We start from the raw sequence: 18719 nt of genomic DNA, 5'->3' as shown, positions 1-18719 counted from the left end.
TCATTCTTATGTTTCAAATTCTTAGTAGCTGCAGAAAGCTGTGGGTTTTGGGTGATCAGCTGTGACTCATTTTGACCCCTGATCCTGGACTTCAAAAGGACAATGGGCATGGTGCTCTGTGTGGAAGTGTCTTTACTTCTTTGCTGAAACCTCTCAGAGAGGTTAGAGAGAAGGACTACCAGGCCAAGTCAGGGCATCAGGGACCCCGGAGAAGTACCAAACCCTTCCTTACAGATATAGGAACTCCAGGCCTTTTACTCCCAACAGTTACTTTTTGTTCCAGAATAGTCCTCTTCTCCAAAGCTTCCTGAACTGAGGAAATTCCTCTGGAAGAATCACTGATTTTGAATCTGTTTCCAGTTGGGGGTCACCAGGGACCACACAAACAAGAGCCACTGACAAATAAGGCTCTTTCAAACATCAAACCCATACCCATCATTTAATACATGTGTCCACTCCTGAATCTTAACCTTTCTCCAACTTCTTTAGTTTTTTCTGGCCTTATTTCCACCCTTGTCTCAAGCCAAGAGAGCAAAATCTCTCATATTTCTTCTCATGGTACATTATCCATGTAACTAGGTAATAATCAAAGGGCCACTCTCACTTTTACGTTCCTAGTTTCTCACTCCTCTTGTGTCCAGTGGTTCCAATTTTAATCATGCATCAAACTTGCTGGTAGAACTTTGAAAAAATATATTACTTCAGAGCTTTGCCCCTAGAGATTCTGATTCAATTGATCAGAGGAGGGGCCTGGACATCTGGGGTATTTGAAATTCCCCAGCTAATGCTGATGGCTATGAGGATTGAGAGGCACACTCTTCTGTACCAACTGTGGGAAGTAGCCTCTAAGATGGCACTCGGTGACCCCTACCTTCTAATACTGGTGCCCTTCCCACATTGCTCCAGCGTTATGGTCAACAGGATATGACAGAAGTAATGGTATGTCACTTTCAAGATTCGATAAGAGACTTCCATCTTGATCACTCCCACTCTCTTGGATCACTTGTTCCAGAGGAAGGAAGCCAGTCCTTGTCTTGAGTAACCTTATAGAGATATCCACATGGTGAGGTACTGAGGCCTCCAGCCAACAACATTATAAACAAGCTTTTCCTTGGACTTCAGAAGCTCCAGTCCCAGTCAAGTCTTTAGAATCTAAAGTTTAGATGACCTGATTGCAGCTTTGTGAGAGATCTTGAATCGGACTACCACCAAAGCTGCTCCCAGATTCCTGACCCTAAGAAACTCTATGAGGTAATAAATGTTTGCTGTTTTAAGCTGTTCAATTTTGGAATAATGTGTTACCCAACATATTTAGTTAATAAGATACCAACTGAAACCTTAATGATCCTTTCGAAGTCAAATCTTGTTATACCTCTTCCAAGAAACTTTCCCAGATTGCCACATTCCAGAATAATATTATTCCCTCCAAGTTCCTACAGCAGTTAATATTAAATACAGTTTGATGTAATAATAATAAATATTAATTATATTACATTTTATATATACAATTATATATAAGTAGTGTTATATTAATGCTATAATATATAATTTATATATTTATATAACATATATAGATCTATAATTTATATAGAAGTATAAATATAGTGCCATTTTGCCATTTACTGGTTTATGACATTGCTTATTTTATTCAGTATTGTTCAAACTTCAGTTATTTGAGTTCCACTTTTATGATTTTTTCTTTTTTCTGTATCAGGGTGCAATCTATACTATTGTTTACTTAATATTAAAAAAATAAAATTCTTTAGGGGAATTCCCTGGCAGTCCAGTGGTTAGGACTCTGCACTTGCACTGCTGTGGGCCCAGGTTCAATCCCAGGTCGGGGAACTAAGATCCTGTAAGCAGGGCTGCTCAGCCAAAAAAGAAAAAAAAAAAAAAAAAATGAAATCAATCTATTTTAAAAGATAACCATAGTGGAAAATTCCTGCCTCTGACCATGAACAGAATACAACTATAAAACAATATGTAAATATATGTATATATTATTCAATTTCAGTTAAATGCTATTTGCTGTCTACTACTTTTAGTCTGAAACTTGTTCTTTGTTATGAAGTTGAAAGACTGGGGAAGGGGGAAAGGATTAACAAGTGTTTGCAAGGTCTTAAAGATCTGCTAGCACCAAATTAATGCTTTCCCAGTTACTTAATCAGAAAGATTTAGAGAGAGTAGAAAAGAGAATGATATTTTCACTCTGTTTCAACATTTTAAACACCAAAGTCCACATACTATTTATGATAATTTTCCATGCCCCCAGTGATACTCAGTACAGATCTGAGAAAATACTGGTTAATTAATGTACTATTTAATTGAGCCACTATTATATGTCTTACTCAGGAAATATAAAGCTATATGACCCAGGGAAGCTCACTTTGTGGTGGAACGTTTATTAAATTATACTTATTTTTATTTCTCATATTATTTAATAATTATTTTGTTGAAAGAAAAAAATCTGTGTTAATGTCTTTTTCATAGTAACTTTTATTTGTGCACCTCACCTGGGTCCCAAGAACACACTTGGAAGCAGGGTACATCATCTCATAAAATCCTTCTAAGAAAACTGGGGCCTTATTATTATCTCCATTTTACAGGTAATCAGAAGAATCACAGTGTTAGGCTGCACCCTGTAGGCCTGCAAGTCCTGTAATTGCCCAGCCTCGAGACCAAAGAAAATGCCTGGAGACAGCAACAGAGACATCAATGGTTTATTGAACAGGGAATCTTACATGTCTGAAGCAAAGTTCTAGAGTGACTCCCCACTCCGTACCAACAGCAGACAGGACATGGCAGCAGTCTTCATGGTGGGGGTTGGGTGGGGGGTGTACCAGTGTACCAATTATAGGGGGAGCTGATGTCAGGTGGGCTCATCAGTTACCGCGGAAGCCAGCAGAGGAGGACATCCCTCACCGTCCCTTTGGTTAACAACCATCAAGGGGGCAGATATTTCCCTTTAATAACTCAGCATGCTAGAGCCGTTTTGTTCTAAGAATCAGAAAAATTTCTGGTTGGAGCAGGGGCAAGCACTTAAGCAGATACTGATAAGCTCTATGATTAAGAGGAAAGGTCAGTCCTGTGAGTAGGGTGAGGTGAAGCAGGGACTGTTCGATCAGGGGATGTACAGAGAGCAAGAGAACAGCCATCTTGTGTGCCCTGACCATACACACAGGCTCACTGAAGTAGTATCCAAGATAACCAGCTAACAAGCATTGGGCAGAACTTCAGTCACAAAAGGTTTTCCAGGGCCTATGTTCCTTCCACCTGTTTAGGCTGCTTTAGAGTAGGTTCTTTATTAATCCAGATTAACAAAATGACCTTCCTTTGGTGCTCTATTTGGTTTTGCTATTTTCAGCATTTTATTCCCGTTCATGTATTTCTCTTGCTTATCTCCAGTACGTCTGGAAGTTGTTCATTTCGTTTGCTCTAATATTTTGTCATTTGAGGGATTATTGAATGTCAGAGTTTACGTCATGGCTCTTCACTCAAGGATCTGCCCTTAAGCAGTAAACTGTACGGCACTTACATCTTGCTTTTGGCATATAGGGGAAAAAAATCACAGTAGTTATTGGCTTTCACTTATTAAGTGTGTATTATCTTTGGATACTGTGCATTATCTAATTTATTTTTCCAATCTAATGAGGTAAGTGCTAGTGGTATCTTTGGTCTACAGCTAAAGAGACACAGGATTGGGATTGTAACATTATAGTAACATATTGGCTGTTTTATTAGTTTGCTAAAGCTGTCATAATAAGGTACCTCAGTCTGGGTGGCTGAAAAAACAGAAATTTGTTTTCTCACTGTTCTGGAGTCTAGAAGTCTGAGATCAAGGTGCCAGCAGGGCTGTTTACTTCTGAGGGCTGTGAGGGAAGGATGGGTTCTAGGCCTCTCTCCTTAGCTTGTAGACGGCCATCTTTCCCCCTCTATCTTCACATGTGTTCCCTCTGTACTTGTCTATGTCCAAATCTCCTCTTCTTAAAAGGACACTAGTCATATTGGAGTAGGACTTACCCACTTTCCAAGGACCTCATTTTAATTTAATTACCTCTTTAAAGACTCTATCCCTAAATATGGTTACATTCTGAGGGTTTAGCGAGACGGGGGGAGGCGGATAAAATTCTCCCCATAATAGCTGCCTTCCTTTAAATAGAACAGCCAATAGGAATCAGGGGTGTATGACTACCTTCCCTGGACTAGGCCTAGTTTTGGCTCTTTGGAATGAGGAGGACAAAAGAAACTAAGAATAAGGATAGGTTAATATTTAAATGTCTACTTTAAAAATAACTACATTGTATCTACTGCAAATAATTAAACAGCATTCAGGTCTCATCCACAGTGATACTTTAGCCTTTCACTTGGGCAAACCTGGATTGCTGAGCCTCTGGGAGAATAAGTATAAAGGGTCTTCCCAGGGGGGGCTGCTGCTTCAGGGAGAGGCCTCTTCTTGTCTATTTCATTACTGCTTTCAAGGCAGAAATAATGGTCAGATAAGAGATATAACAACAACTCCATGTCTCACGTGGCGCAATTTCAGTGGGCAGGTTTCTCTCTGCTCCTTGGTGGCACATATTTCCAACAATTGAAATACAGTGTGTCTGTAAAGCATTGTGTGAGTATAAGTTGCAATTTTCAAACACTGTCTTCTGGAAAAGTTACAGACGGAGTTTAGTTTGTCTTAATTTCAGTACTATAACCAACAGGCAGACTTTGCTATACATGCTTGTTTCCCACAGGAAAGGCAAAAGTTGTTAATTGTACGATGATGATAGGGTAGAGCTATAGGACCCTCCAAAGAGAATTTGACCAGTATTCTCCAAGGGGAAAAAAAAAAAAAATTGACTTTTTTTTTCCTGTTCTTGGGAACAAGAGGGAGAAACTTTTTTTTTTTTTCAAATAAAGAATGGCATCTTTTTCACTATTAAGACAGATATGAATGAGTCATCTCCATTTGTTTTGAAAGAATTTAGTTTGACGATAACAAAAGACTACAAAATCTATCATTTGTACACTGATGGCCACTACCATGAGGCTTATAAACTGATTCTGTCATTGATCCTCTAGCTCTTTAGACAAAATACTCCCCTTCTCCGTGCATCAGTTTGTTCATCTAGAAAATAGGTATGGAATGAGAGTGGTCTTAAAGTTCTATTGCAGGCTATCACCTTCCTACATAGGATGGACTGAGGTCCAGGACACTGGAGCAGCAGGGCACGGTGCAGATTAATGGTATATATTCCTCTATATTTCTTAACTCCATCATGGTTTGTGGTTTGTAGAGGTCTATGTTCCATGGTGTGGCCACTGTGAAAATTTAACACTAGGCTTGAAGTAAGCAATAGCTACAGTCTGATGTAGCCTAAGGAGATAAGCATCCCACCTTAAGAAGTCAGGATGTTGTTCAGGGATTTCCCTCCGCCAAGATTTTGGTTCCAACAAAAATATATCAGAGGACTGTCAGGATGGCAGAAGCGGAGAATCCATAGTAGATGTCATTCTGAGTACTCTGATGAGGTTAATTGTTCTGATGACTTCAAAAGGATCCCTTCTCAAGCACGAAGTGATGGATGTAGCTCTGGAAAACAAGGCATAAGCGAAAGTTCAAGGAAAAAAAGATGTGACTGAAGAGATGGTAGCTTTGATAAAAATGTCCTTGACAGTGAGGTAAAGGTGTTTGAATGTTAAGCTCTTTGGTGTGGACACTGCAAAAAAATGGAGCCAGAATGAAATGTCTAAACTTCCAGAGATTTGACTCATATATAACCTATACTTTTTAAGGTATATCCTATTACCATTTACTGATAAGGTATTGCAGTTAATCTCTGTGTGTTTAAATTTTGGGCTTCACAGACACTTCATAAAAGTTATTGATTTCTTCAAATTTATAAACCTGATTTCTTGAACCAACAATACAGTGTTTAGTCTCTTCCTCTAGTCCTGTGACTAGTATTTATTTACATTCAATTTACCATCTCACTTCTTTGATCATGAACAACTAACCCACTATGGCAACTGATGTGCTAACTTGAGCATCGTTAGCAAGAACTTGAGTTATCACTGGACCAGAGGGTATGCCTGCAGTGACCCATATCAATTTTACACAACTGCATTTTAAAGATTTTAAGGATTGGAAGTCCTAGAGTAATTTATGGGTTGACATTTAAAACAACATTTTAACAAATACTATACCTTGATCCTATGTCCAGTAATAGTAGACTAGGCAACTCAGATAAACCCTGATGCTTAGAACAACTAGAAAACATCCGATTGGAGGGTCAGGCAGCTAGCAAGAAAATGAATTACAGAGCCAAGAATCAGGAAAAGAAGAAAGCCCAGGGTACTAGGCAGCTAGAAAATAAGAAAGGAAGAAAATCTCCATATACTATTGTGGAATGATCTTCAGGATATATATATTTTAAAGGAAAAAAAAACCAGAAACAAAAAAAACCCAAGGTAGAGAAAATTATGTGTAAGATGTTACTGTTTATCTAGTAGAGGGGTACTGGGACTTCCCTGGTGTCCTAGTGGTAAAGAATCTGCCTTCTAATGCAGAGGAAGCTGGTTCCATCCCTGGTCAAGGACCTAAAGATCCCACATGCCAAGGGGCAACTAAGCTGGCGCGCCACAACTACTGAGCTCGCACGCTTCAACTAGAGAGCCCGCGTGCCGCACGCTACAGAGCCCACGTGCTCTGGAACCCGCGCCGCAACTACAGAGCCCACGCACCCTGGAGGCTGTGAGCCACAACTAGAGAGAGAAAACCTGCACGCCACAACTAGAGAGAAGCCTGCACGCCGCAATGAAAGATCCCGCATGCCTCAGCGAAGATCCTGCATGCCACAACTAAAACCCAAGGCGGCCAAATAAATAAATAAATATAAAAAAATATAATAAAGGGGAACTAAGAATACACAAATGTATGCTTATAATTAACAAACAAATAATGGGAAGTTAAATCACAACATTAAAAATTGTTACTTATAAGATGAGAGAGGCTATAGGCTAAAGGAGAAAGACCTCTTTGAGCATACCTTGATGTGACCTTGGAACTATGTTAAAATATTTTATGTAAGGATAAGGTTAAATTTTAAAAAGCCAAATCCCTAAACATAACAGCAAAATGAAGCAAATGGATCTGTGTATTCAGATGGTAGCATAAGTACACAGGAAATTATTTCCAACTAATTTGAAAAACAGTAAATCAAACAGTCCTAGTGTGACATAATTTATTAAGGCAGCAGTTCTCAAAGTTTTCGACCCATGCACGTTTTAAAAGTATTGAGGACCCAAAGAATTTGTGTTTCTGTAGGTTACTACTATTGATATTTACCTTATTAGAAGTTAAAACTGAAAGAATATTTGTTTTATTAATTCATTTAAAAATGACAATAAACCCTTTTCAACATACATATTTTATGAAGATAGTTATATTTTTCAAAATTAAAAAATTAGTAAGAAGATTAGCATTGTTCTATATTTTGCAAGTATCTTTTAAATAAGTTTCAGGATAATTGTGAAAGTAATTTTAGCTTCACAGACCCATTAAAAGGATCTTGGGGACCCCCAGGGGTCCCCAGACAACATTTTGAGAATCACTGCCTTTAAGACAAAGAGAAAGCTAACATTTTATTTATTTATTTAGTAAGCACATTGTTGGTGGTAGTGTTGGGGATGGCTGTGGCAGAAGCTGGGACACAGGACAATTTGAGAATGCCTTGGGAATTAGTGTTTGGATTGATTTCCAACAATGGCAATCATTAAAATGCAATTTGCTCTCCTGAAATTTTATTGAACAAAGCATCAGCGAGTTTCTCAGGGAGCTCTTTTTTGAGACTTGATCCTACAGCATTGCAGGAGGTGGAGTTTCCCCTAATATAAGAACAACAGAACCTTAAGACTGTAAAGCCAGGCACTTTCTAGAGAAGAAGATGCTCGTCTCAGTGACATAGGGCACAAAGACTTTGGAAAAGATGAATAGTGCGACACACCAGGTAAACTTCTTATTCAGCTCATCATAGTATTTGTTCCAATTGCTTATTATCATGGATTCATGGCTTTTTATATACTGAATCTATTCCAGTAAACAACTACAACTGTTCTGTTTGTTTAGTTTTAATTCTCAAGTTAGCACTATTTACACCGTGGGGATTCTTTCAGGCTTTCTTGGCACTCTCCTCATAACTGTCTTTACTGTTACTCCAAACATGGGAGCTCATCCTTGCTTTCAGTTAGCATGGTGTTCTAGACCCTTCAGAATTTCCCTTGTCTCAAAACTTGTAATCAGTTCCTCTTTAAGGAATTTAGTTTCTTGAATAGAGGTGGAAATCTCCATACCAGGGTTTATGTTAGACTGTTTTGCATGATGCACCTGGCTGCATCAGATGACTTTGAGAACACGATGATGACAGACTAAAAACCCTGTTTTTAAAGGCTAAGTGCCTGTTACTCTTTTCACAGAAAGTCCTTTATCTTGTCTCCAAATAAATTATTTTTTCAATCACTCACTTTTCTTCTTGAGCTGATAGCTTCACTCTTCTTTGCCATATAAAACATCACCTCACCAAGGTTCATTTACTAGAGTTTGGGCTGCCTATCTAAACAATGTGCTTAAAAAACAGTGCTATTAAAATTTTATAAAACATACAATGGACTTTTATCCAGGTATATATTTCTAAGATACACATAATACATTAGTAAGTTTAATATTTCACTTTGAGCTTTTGGAAGAATTAATATAGTCCACAGCTCATAAACATGAGGATGCTCTAACTATGTTTTCTTTTTGCAATGCATTGTCCCAAATGATTCTCCCAGTCATTATCATCTGTACACCAGTTATTTTAAAAGAAAATGAAATTTTAATTTTTCCAACACTTTCCACTTTCTGATTATTCTATTAATTCCATTAAATATAATAAAAATATAATAGAAATTAAAACTTTATATACATGTATGCATGTATAAAGTGTATCCTGGTTAATGGAATCTATAGCTAAAAATCTCAAACGTTTGGCTCTATGCTCTCCATCTCACTGCTGTTCCGTACCAAGAGCCTAAAATAATCAGACACTAGACAGTCAGTGCTTTTATAGTTTTTGTCACCATCTTGGAGTAAGAGTGTTGGAAAAATTAAAATATAACATATTTTAGTAATGTGTGTATAAATAAAACATATTTTATGTGTATATTATATGTATATGCATAAATATATGTACATATACATACATGCACACACTCATATTATGGTATAATTATTTTAATTGCAGAAAGCATTGAATTTCAATTTCTTAAGATTTTTGGTCAAATACAGCTATGTGGCCAAATACAAATACATTAAAACATACAGAGTTATCTTAATGTATCACTAGTTTATTTTCAAGATATCAGTTTAAAATGTTGGGGAAGAAGGAGTAAATTAAAACGAAGCTACAATCAAATTAATACAATCAAATTAATATCAAGAATTATTTTTTAGGGGCTTCCCTGGTGTCGCAGTGATTATCCGCCTGCCAATGCAGGGCACAGGGGGCCGAGCCCTGGTCCGGGAAGATCCCACACGCTGCGGAGCAACTAATTCCATGCACCACAACTACTGAGCCTGCGCTCTAGAGCCTGCGAGCCACAACTACTGAGCCCGCGTAACACAACTACTGAGGCCCGCGCGCCTAGAGCCATGCTCCGTAGCAGGAGAGGCCACCGCAGTGATAGGACGGTGCACCGCAGCAAGGTGTGGCCCACTCTGGCCGCAACTAGAGAAAGAACGCGCGCAGCAACAAAGACCCAAAACAGCCCAAAATAAATAAATACAATGAGCATCTGAGGTAGTATTTGTTCGTCTCATTCCACACATGAGGAAAATAAGGCAAAAAATAAAATAAAATTAACTTAGCAATGTTATGCACATAAAATTTCTTTAAAAAATTACTTTTTAAAAGTCCAATGTTACATTTATACAATGTCACGTATCAAATTTGAGTGGGATATTTTTATACAATTCATATTCTCAAAACACTGTTCCACAGAACCAACTAGTAAAAGACACTTATATATTTGAGCAATATTTTAGGTGCAACTCCAGAGTCACATCACATATACATATTCCTAGTATTAAATGAGGTGTAACTTTATAGTTTTCTTTTTTTTTTTCTTGGACATGTGCAAGGACTTTAGGAAGTTATCATCATTGAACATTTATCATTTTATGCATGAATAGGCCATGCCTACACTCTCAATTTTATATCCTGTATTATTTTCACAGTTAAAGCAGAGACGATATAAAAAGTCACTTTTAAGAATTAAAACATTAAAAAACCCCTAATTTATAAATGGATATTTTTCTTCATTCTAAGCACATGAGGAAATCCTCTGGGAAATATTTTGTCTCTATGTTTTATTATAACCTACATTAAAATGATTCTTTTTAATATGCCTAATATAAAGAGTCAGAAATTTGAAATTATAAATCACCTAGAAAAAATAATATAATACACTTTGCAAAGATGTAGGTCATACTTATTAATTCTGAATGTAAGCCCTTAAGCAAAGATTCAAAGTAGTTTCCCCACCGCAAGACTTTAGTCCTTAAGAGACTTTTCATGGCTAGTCACTCATTTGTCTTGGCATACTGCAAATTAAACATATTAGGTCACCTATGTATTTTCACATGCAATATGAACAAATGGTAATTTTTGCATCAAGTGGTCACTTTGTAGAATAACATACTTTTTGGGGGAAGCATTTCCATGCTGATTCCCTGTAAAGACTAAAATAGCTTTAAATATGCCATTCATTCCTAAGGGCCTAAAATGAAGAGATGGATTTTGGTTTCCCGAACTGAGGATAGGGGAACAGCCCTTCTCTATTTTTAAAAAATTTATTCCGATGAATAGAGAAAAGTAAATGCAAGTGACATGCAGAAAGAAAGAAAACATGGAGAGGATCCTCACAGTAAAGGCAGGAGTAGGACCTAATCCCTCCCATACAGAGGAATTTCACTCAGAGAAATTAGGGAGTGCAGAAAATGGCAGAGTTCTTCCAACAAAGCCGCGTGGCCCAGAAATCTCCCAATCGGGATAGACTCACGAGGGACACCGTTGGTAAACTTCAAACTGCGCGCCCAGCGTCTGGATTGGCTATCAATAAACGTGACACCTGGTTGATGTGTGCGATAATTTGAATTGGATTCTCACTTCTATTTGTTTTTCTTCTGCCTTTCTAAATTAATACTTGGCAAACCCAAACCCAGGGAAAGGGGAGGAGAGCCAGCACCCCTCCCCAAAGAAAACATAAGTGAATAAAACGATTTGTACCTTTCTTACTGTGTGCCAAGCAATTCATTAGTCAGGTATGTAAACGTTAAAATTAAAGATGGGGCGCTCAAGCCATTGTTAGCAAAATCTTTTGCCGGGTTCAAACTTAAAGGCGAGCGGATTTTCCTTTGGGACAAAGTGCATTTTGCCTTCTTCACTACGTTTGTCTGATAATGAACCTCACCCTTTTCGACATAAAAACATATAAAAATGTCTCGAGCATTGCTGCAGCACCACCTATATTGTAGTGGAAGTAATTTCTAACAAGATGAAAATGAAACGCGAACAGAAGGAAGACCAAATGAAGACAGAAAAGATGACCATCTGCAAACCAAAGAGAAGCCTCAGAATAAACTACCCCTGCTGACAGCAAATCTTGGCCCTCTAGCTTCCAGAACTGCGAGAAAATAAATGTTTTTTAAAGACAAAAAAAAAAAAGGAATCGCGGAACTTGTTATACTTTAAACCAAATAAGAAACACCTACTGCATAAAGTGAGTGCCACTTCTCTTCAGAAGATTGAGTGGCTCTGAAAAGAGCCTTTGGGTTGTGGGCCTAGCCTTACCGCTCGCTCCGCTGCGGCCTGGCTCATTTGGAGCTGGTGTACTTGGTGACGGCCTTGGTGCCCTCAGACACGGCGTGCTTGGCCAGCTCGCCGGGCAGCAGCAGGCGTACGGCCGTCTGGATCTCCCTGGAGGTGATGGTCGAGCGCTTGTTGTAATGAGCCAGGCGAGACGCCTCGCCCGCAATGCGCTCGAAGATGTCGTTAACGAACGAGTTCATGATGCCCATGGCCTTGGACGAGATGCCGGTGTCCGGGTGGACCTGCTTCAGCACTTTGTACACGTACACGGAGTAGCTCTCCTTGCGGCTGCGCTTGCGCTTCTTGCCGTCCTTCTTCTGAGCCTTGGTCACCGCCTTCTTGGAGCCCTTCTTCGGGGCCGGAGCAGACTTCGAGGGTTCAGGCATGGTGCGGAGTTAACTGCCAGGCAGTTCAAAAATAACAGGAAGAATGAGAACCAGGCTGAGCCCTCTTCCTTCACAGCTTCTTAAACAAAGGAGGTAGTGAGTAAAGTCGAGCGTCTGATTGGTGGTGAATCCTGGAAACGGCACGTTACAGTTTTGTCCAATCAAAATAAGTGTATTTCAAACTCTGATTTCATTGGGTTAAGTAAAACTAGTTTTAGCCAATGGTACACCTTCATTTTCGCGCCCAGTGAAAACTATAAGTAGGGTAGCTCTCGCTGTATCTATTCAGACCTAACTCTTATTGGTGGGTTTTTACTATCAGTATGTCTGGACGTGGCAAGCAAGGAGGCAAGGCTCGCGCCAAGGCTAAGACTCGCTCCTCGCGGGCCGGGCTCCAGTTCCCCGTGGGCCGAGTGCACCGCCTGCTCCGCAAGGGCAACTACTCCGAGCGGGTCGGGGCGGGCGCGCCGGTGTACCTGGCGGCGGTGCTGGAGTACCTGACGGCCGAGATCCTGGAGCTGGCGGGCAACGCGGCCCGCGACAACAAGAAGACGCGCATCATCCCGCGCCACCTGCAGCTGGCCATCCGCAACGACGAGGAGCTCAACAAGCTGCTGGGTAAAGTCACCATCGCGCAGGGCGGCGTCCTGCCCAACATCCAGGCGGTGCTGCTGCCCAAAAAGACCGAGAGCCACCACAAGGCCAAGGGCAAGTAGAAGTCCGTCGTTCTTTGCAACTCAAATCTTTCCAAACCAAAAGGCTCTTTTCAGAGCCACCCACCTTATCAATAAAAGGAGCTGTGCTTTCAAAGTCACATTGTTTTGGAAAGCAAGATGCTGTTGAATATTAATCCTATAACAAAGTTTGGCTAAGTCATTTACATCTAGGTTATTTTCCCCAAAGTACCTTAAATGCCTCCCCAAATGCAAAACATTTGCTTACATAATTTAGGTTAAACTTATGAGCAAAATTAACATCCCTGTGATTCCTCTACAGGGGCACATGTCCATCTGAGACAAAAAATTTAGCACCATACGACTTTGGCCTACCTTCCCTTCTAATTCAATTCAGTCTTACTGCCCACCACACACCCTCCTAAACGGGAATAGAGTAGTAATCCAGACAGGTAAATTACTTGTTTAAAAGTAACTTCAGGCAGAGAATACATTTCATAATGGACTGTTTACATCAGTGATGGTGAAGTAAAGGTGGTATGAAACTGCATTAGGAAGAGGGTGTGCCTTAACAAATAGGAAAGGTCGACATTGTAAATCACTTATCAGGTTCTTATAGTCCTAGGCCTGTCAATGATTTTTGCTTCCCCTTTCCCCCACCATCATCGCTCTCACCTTCTCTCAGATCACCAAGTCACCCTAGCTAGAGAGGGCCTTCAATTCCTCTCCACATCAGCTCATGTGTAGTTTTCCTTATGAATACATTGTAATGAAAATGAATTTCTATGGCAGTCCTAGTCCATTGGAATAGGTTTTCTGAGTCTCCTGAAATATTTGTTTTACACACACACACACACACACACACACACACACACACACACACACTCACACACAGACCCCCTGTGGTGGAAGCGCCTAGTTCTAATCACTGGACCGCCTGGGAATTCCCAGTATATCCTATATTTAAATCTGAACCGCAATCACATGTAAATAATATTCCTTGGAATAAAAGTGACCTCAGCAATCACAAACAGGACGTAAATGTTACCTTTTTTCCCTTTTCTTTTTGGCTTCATTATTTGATGTTGGAAGACCCGAATCCTGATTTCAGTGAATCTAATTATTCAATTTTTCCCTCTTAAAAACTCATCTGCGGGACTTCCCAGGTGGTCCAGTGGTAAAGAATCCGCCTTCCAATTCAGGGGGCGCAGGTTCGATCCCTGGTCAGGGAACTAAGATCCCACATGCCACATGCAGCTGGACAACTAAGCCTGCAACTAGAGAGAGAAAACCGGCACGCCACAACTAGAGAGAAGCCCGCGCATTGCAACGAAAGATCTCGAGCACCACAACTAAGACCCAACGCAGCCAAAAAATAAAAATAAATAAATAAATAAAATAAATTTAAAAAAGAAAGTCATCTGCATTACTTGCGTTTGTATATTTTAAACAACTATATCTCAGAAGTAGAACTGTCAAGTAGAGTAAGTGATACAGCTCCAAGGAAGGCCTATGAGTTCTTTAAATTTTTAATAATAAAATATGCTGTTGTTATCATTATTGACATTGATCATGCAATTACTAACACTTGCTTCATTGCATCATTATATTCCCCATGGCAAGAACCACCACATTGTTAAAATAATGCCTTTACAATTATTGATGTGGTTTTGATTGATAAAATCAATGAACCTATAATCAAATAGTTGATAAATGAATATAAATTTTTGTTTTAAATAAAATAAAATATTCAAGTGTGACATGTCATTGCTTATAATTCCACGTGTTAACTGAGTTTTTTAAATTAATGGACTATTAACCCAATTTCATTGGATAAGGCACTTACTGTTCTTTACTATCTACATAATCAGAAAAAAAGTAAAACTTGTATTTAAAAATGGAGATAACGAAACTTTCCAAAAATCTTGCCAAAATAATTTAGATATTTCTAATTTCAATTAGATCCTGAAGAACTTTTTAGGACTCCATAGTTTATACTGTAAAGTTGTTTTCATAAGAGGTACAGTTCAATTTTAGTAGCACAAGATTTATGAAAGTATTATTTAAACTTTATTCCTGGAGTTGGTCTTCCCATTAATTTCCCTTTCTGCAGACTCTGGACTACCATGAAAGAACTTAACAGTATCTTCCCATATTAGATTTGTTGTATATTGTCGGGGAGCAAGGATTTTCCTCTACCCTTCTAAGGTTCTTTTAGCTGGTCTAATCATCAAATTGACATGAGATAGATTAACAGGAGAAAGTCGAATTTAATTCATACATACAGAAACCCCACATACATGAGAAGTTCAAAAACAGAAAGGTAAAATGAGGTATATATGCCATCCTGAGCTAAGGAATGGCTTAGTGCCTTCCAAGCACAGGAGGATAATTCACATGGGCAATAAGAGGGAAATCAAATATTGGGTAATTAGTTTGCCCTGCCATGCAGCTGGCTCACTTAGATAAAATTTTTCTCCGATAATAATTCTCATAGTGGGAAAGACCCCCCAATTCAAATCCTTCTAAGTAGTTAAGGGAGGGGCAGAAATTTATCTTGAGATTGCAGGATCTCAATTGCCTTTACCTCAAAATAATCAATGTGCAAATGTGGAACATTTTGGGGAGCTCTTTCTGAACACTTTTGGTATCTTATCCATTAGTGTACAAATTCCCTTAGAGTGGAGACTGGGTTTTATTCATATTTGCATATCCCCAGACCCTATTTCAATGACAATCCCATAAAATATAGTCAAAAAATTCTGTTACTTTTATAATAATAAAAATCCTTATAAACTAAATAAGTGATATAAATAAAGGCAAAAAAGAAGTTGAAAGTTAAACAAGGATGAGATCACATGGAGGAAACTGTAGGGATTTTCAAATGAATAACTTCAAAGTAGCTAAACTGGAGGAAGGAGCCTAAAGATCAGCGGGGTCCAATGAGCAAAGACAAGTTGTAAAGAGTTACACTGCCTTTTCACTTTGTGATATTAATTTATCTGTAAAAAAATTGATCTATGAATGGATAAAGAAGATGTGGCACATATATACAATGGAATATTACTCAGCCATAAAAAGAAATGAAATTGAGCTATTTGTAATGAGGTGGATAGACCTAGAGTCTGTCATACAGAGTGAAGTAAGTCAGAAAGAGAAAGACAAATACTGTATGCTAACACATATATATGGAATTTAAGAAAAAAAAATGTCATGAAGAACCTAGGGGTAAGACAGGAATAAAGACACAGACCTACTAGAGAATGGACTTGAGGATATGGGGAGGGGAAAGGGTAAGCTGTGACAAAGTGAAAGAGCGGCATGGACATATATACACTACCAAAAGTAAGGTAGATAGCTAGTGGGAAGCAGCCGCATAGCACAGGGAGATCAGCTCGGTGCTTTGTGACCGCCTGGAGGGGTGGGATAGGGAGGGTGGGAGGGAGACGCAAAAGGGAGGGGATATGGAAACATATGTATATGTATAACTGATTAAATTTGTTATAAAGCAAAAAATTAAAAAAAAAATTGATCTGCATGACCTTATTAATTTGGTGTACCTCCTACTTCCTTCTCCATTCTAGCAACAGTCTCACATTTAAATAAATGCTACTGATGTTAATGACTATTAATTACCTGGTGGAATAATGAAGACACTGAGTGATTTTGGGGACCAGTAACTTGGAAGAAGGCAGGGACACTGGACAAGGGGCAGACATTAAGTACAGAGGATTAGGGAGCCTTCAACAATACGAATCTCTGAGGCTCCCAAACAATGCCTTTCCCCTAAGGTTGTTTTTTGTGGTTTTTATAAATTTCTCCTCTTCCAGACCTTTATCTATGCTTACTATTTCAATTGTTTATATGAAAACATTAGTTTCACTGGTTCAGTGGCTGACACCTTCCTGTAATTAAAAAATAAACAAAAACAGACTAACAAGAGAAAAACAAAGTTTAATACAGTGTACGTCTCATGTATACATGGAATAAACAGAGGGGAACTGAGTAAAACTCCCAGAAGTGGCCCGAACCGCCACTTTAAATATCATCTTCAGCTAAAGACAAAAGACATGGGTGTGTGTGTGGGGGGGGGGCGGGTGTTGTAGGACGTGACCCGGAAGAGCACAGTAAACAAGGGGAGGCCGATTAAATCCTGCACCTTCTCCATTGGTAAGTTTCTTGTGAGTTATCTTTCTTTTCCTGGCGCATTGAGTGCGATACCCTTACAAATGGAGATTTCTCATGTAAATGTAAATTTCCCTTAAAAAGGGGTAAATTCTATTCTGTTTTTAGAGCTTCTCCTGTATCTGCTTTTTCTCAGAAACAATCCGCTCAAAATAATCCTTATGCTAAAGGATATTTGGGAGTGGCGTATTCTGCTCTCCTTCATTAGAAATGTCAGTATAGTATAAACCCAAGTAGAGTGAAGAAGTAAATTTTTCTTAAATGGAAAAAAATAATTTATTAAAAAAAACACTGGCTGGTAGGGAGTTGGTTAAAACTGTATTAAAGAGTATTCATAAGAATAACAAGCATACATAAAAAATGTATTTTCTCTTTAAATAAGGGAAATTGGTTAAAATGTAATCAAAGAGGTTCCAAAATGCCATTTGCGGCATTGCATACATTTTCTTTGAAAGAATATGGGCTTTTATCTGTTCACCAAAATATTGATACGAAATTAGCTACCAGCAATGATCTATGTGTGGTGAGATAACGAGTTTTGCCCTTTTCCACAATATTTATGTTTTGCGTTCGCATTCAAAAGCAATTGTTAAAGCCTTAAACACGGTAACAAAATAGTTACCACCGTGTGAAACACAATACAAAGGAACAAAAAAGGCTTTTTTTTTCCCCCTTTGGTCAAATTCCCCTCCCCGCTCCCGGGGCGGGACTTCCCGCTACATTTCTTCAGGTTCTCAGTTCGGTCCGCCAACGGACGTATAAAAGCCTGCATCTGGGAGGCCTGGAAGTTAACCTTTGTTAAGCCTCCAGGTTAATCAGCATGTCTGGTCGCGGCAAAGGCGGTAAGGGCCTTGGAAAAGGGGGCGCCAAACGTCATCGCAAAGTTCTGCGCGATAACATCCAGGGCATCACCAAGCCCGCTATTCGGCGTCTGGCCCGGCGTGGAGGTGTGAAGCGCATTTCTGGTCTTATCTACGAGGAGACTCGCGGGGTGCTAAAAGTGTTTCTGGAAAACGTAATCCGGGACGCTGTCACCTACACAGAGCACGCCAAGCGCAAGACTGTTACCGCCATGGACGTGGTCTACGCGCTCAAGCGCCAGGGACGCACCCTTTACGGCTTCGGCGGCTGAGTGTTCGCGCTCTTTGTTCAACAAAAGGCCCTTTTCAGGGCCCGCATCTTTTCATCTGAGGAGCTGTGATGCTGGTTTGTTTTGAGCTTGCTTTTTCACGCTTCACATTCTCTACACCCTTGGCTCTTCGCTTTTCTCCTTACCCTTAACCGTTTAGGAGCACAACTTACACCCTTTACTGTGAAAGTTCCTTTGCTCGAGCACAGAAAGCTTAGATGGTAATAAGCTGGAAGTAAACGGGTCACCCAAATACATATGACTTGAGAGTTTTACCAGAGTGGCATTTCTCTTTGTAGATGGAGTGCAAGCGAATGTTTAGAAAGGGATGGAAGAGAAGTGCACCTGGCTCCTCACTAATTCGTAGCATATTTAGTATACATAAGGCCTTAACGATTCGATCACAATAACCTAGCTCCATGTGTCCTCTGCTCAAGAAACAAAACCC

General features: G+C 39.4%; 3 protein-coding genes across 3 annotated transcripts; 2 read left to right on the top strand and 1 right to left on the bottom strand.

Annotated features, from left to right (window-relative positions):
* Positions 1-2706: 2706 nt before the first annotated feature.
* On the bottom strand, positions 2707-12351 carry LOC132497374 (histone H2B type 1-N). Its single transcript, XM_060110515.1, has 2 exons — positions 11880-12351; positions 2707-5581 (listed from the first exon to the last, which is right to left on the bottom strand). Exon 1 carries the CDS (start codon positions 12281-12283, stop codon positions 11903-11905), a length of 381 nt encoding a protein of 126 aa, XP_059966498.1. The 5' UTR covers positions 12284-12351; the 3' UTR covers positions 2707-5581; positions 11880-11902.
* A 255-nt stretch (positions 12352-12606) lies between these two features.
* LOC132497365 (histone H2A type 1-D) lies at positions 12607-12999 on the top strand. Its single transcript, XM_060110505.1, has one exon. The coding sequence runs from the start codon at positions 12607-12609 to the stop codon at positions 12997-12999; it is 393 nt and encodes a 130-aa protein (XP_059966488.1).
* A 4963-nt stretch (positions 13000-17962) lies between these two features.
* On the top strand, positions 17963-18274 carry LOC132497846 (histone H4). The gene has a single exon (XM_060111389.1). The coding sequence runs from the start codon at positions 17963-17965 to the stop codon at positions 18272-18274; it is 312 nt and encodes a 103-aa protein (XP_059967372.1).
* Positions 18275-18719: the final 445 nt, after the last annotated feature.

This window comes from Mesoplodon densirostris, chromosome 10, assembly GCF_025265405.1.
Source record: "Mesoplodon densirostris isolate mMesDen1 chromosome 10, mMesDen1 primary haplotype, whole genome shotgun sequence".
In the NCBI taxonomy this organism is placed as follows: domain Eukaryota; kingdom Metazoa; phylum Chordata; class Mammalia; order Artiodactyla; family Ziphiidae; genus Mesoplodon; species Mesoplodon densirostris.
This window is presented reverse-complemented; position numbering and strand designations above follow the sequence as displayed.

Excerpts from the sequence above, each read along its gene's own strand:
- LOC132497846 (XM_060111389.1), top strand. The coding sequence starts at position 17,963 with ATGTCTGGTCGCGGCAAAGGCGGTAAGGGCCTTGGAAAAGGGGGCGCC.
- LOC132497365 (XM_060110505.1), top strand. The coding sequence starts at position 12,607 with ATGTCTGGACGTGGCAAGCAAGGAGGCAAGGCTCGCGCCAAGGCTAAG.
- LOC132497374 (XM_060110515.1), bottom strand. The coding sequence starts at position 12,283 with ATGCCTGAACCCTCGAAGTCTGCTCCGGCCCCGAAGAAGGGCTCCAAG.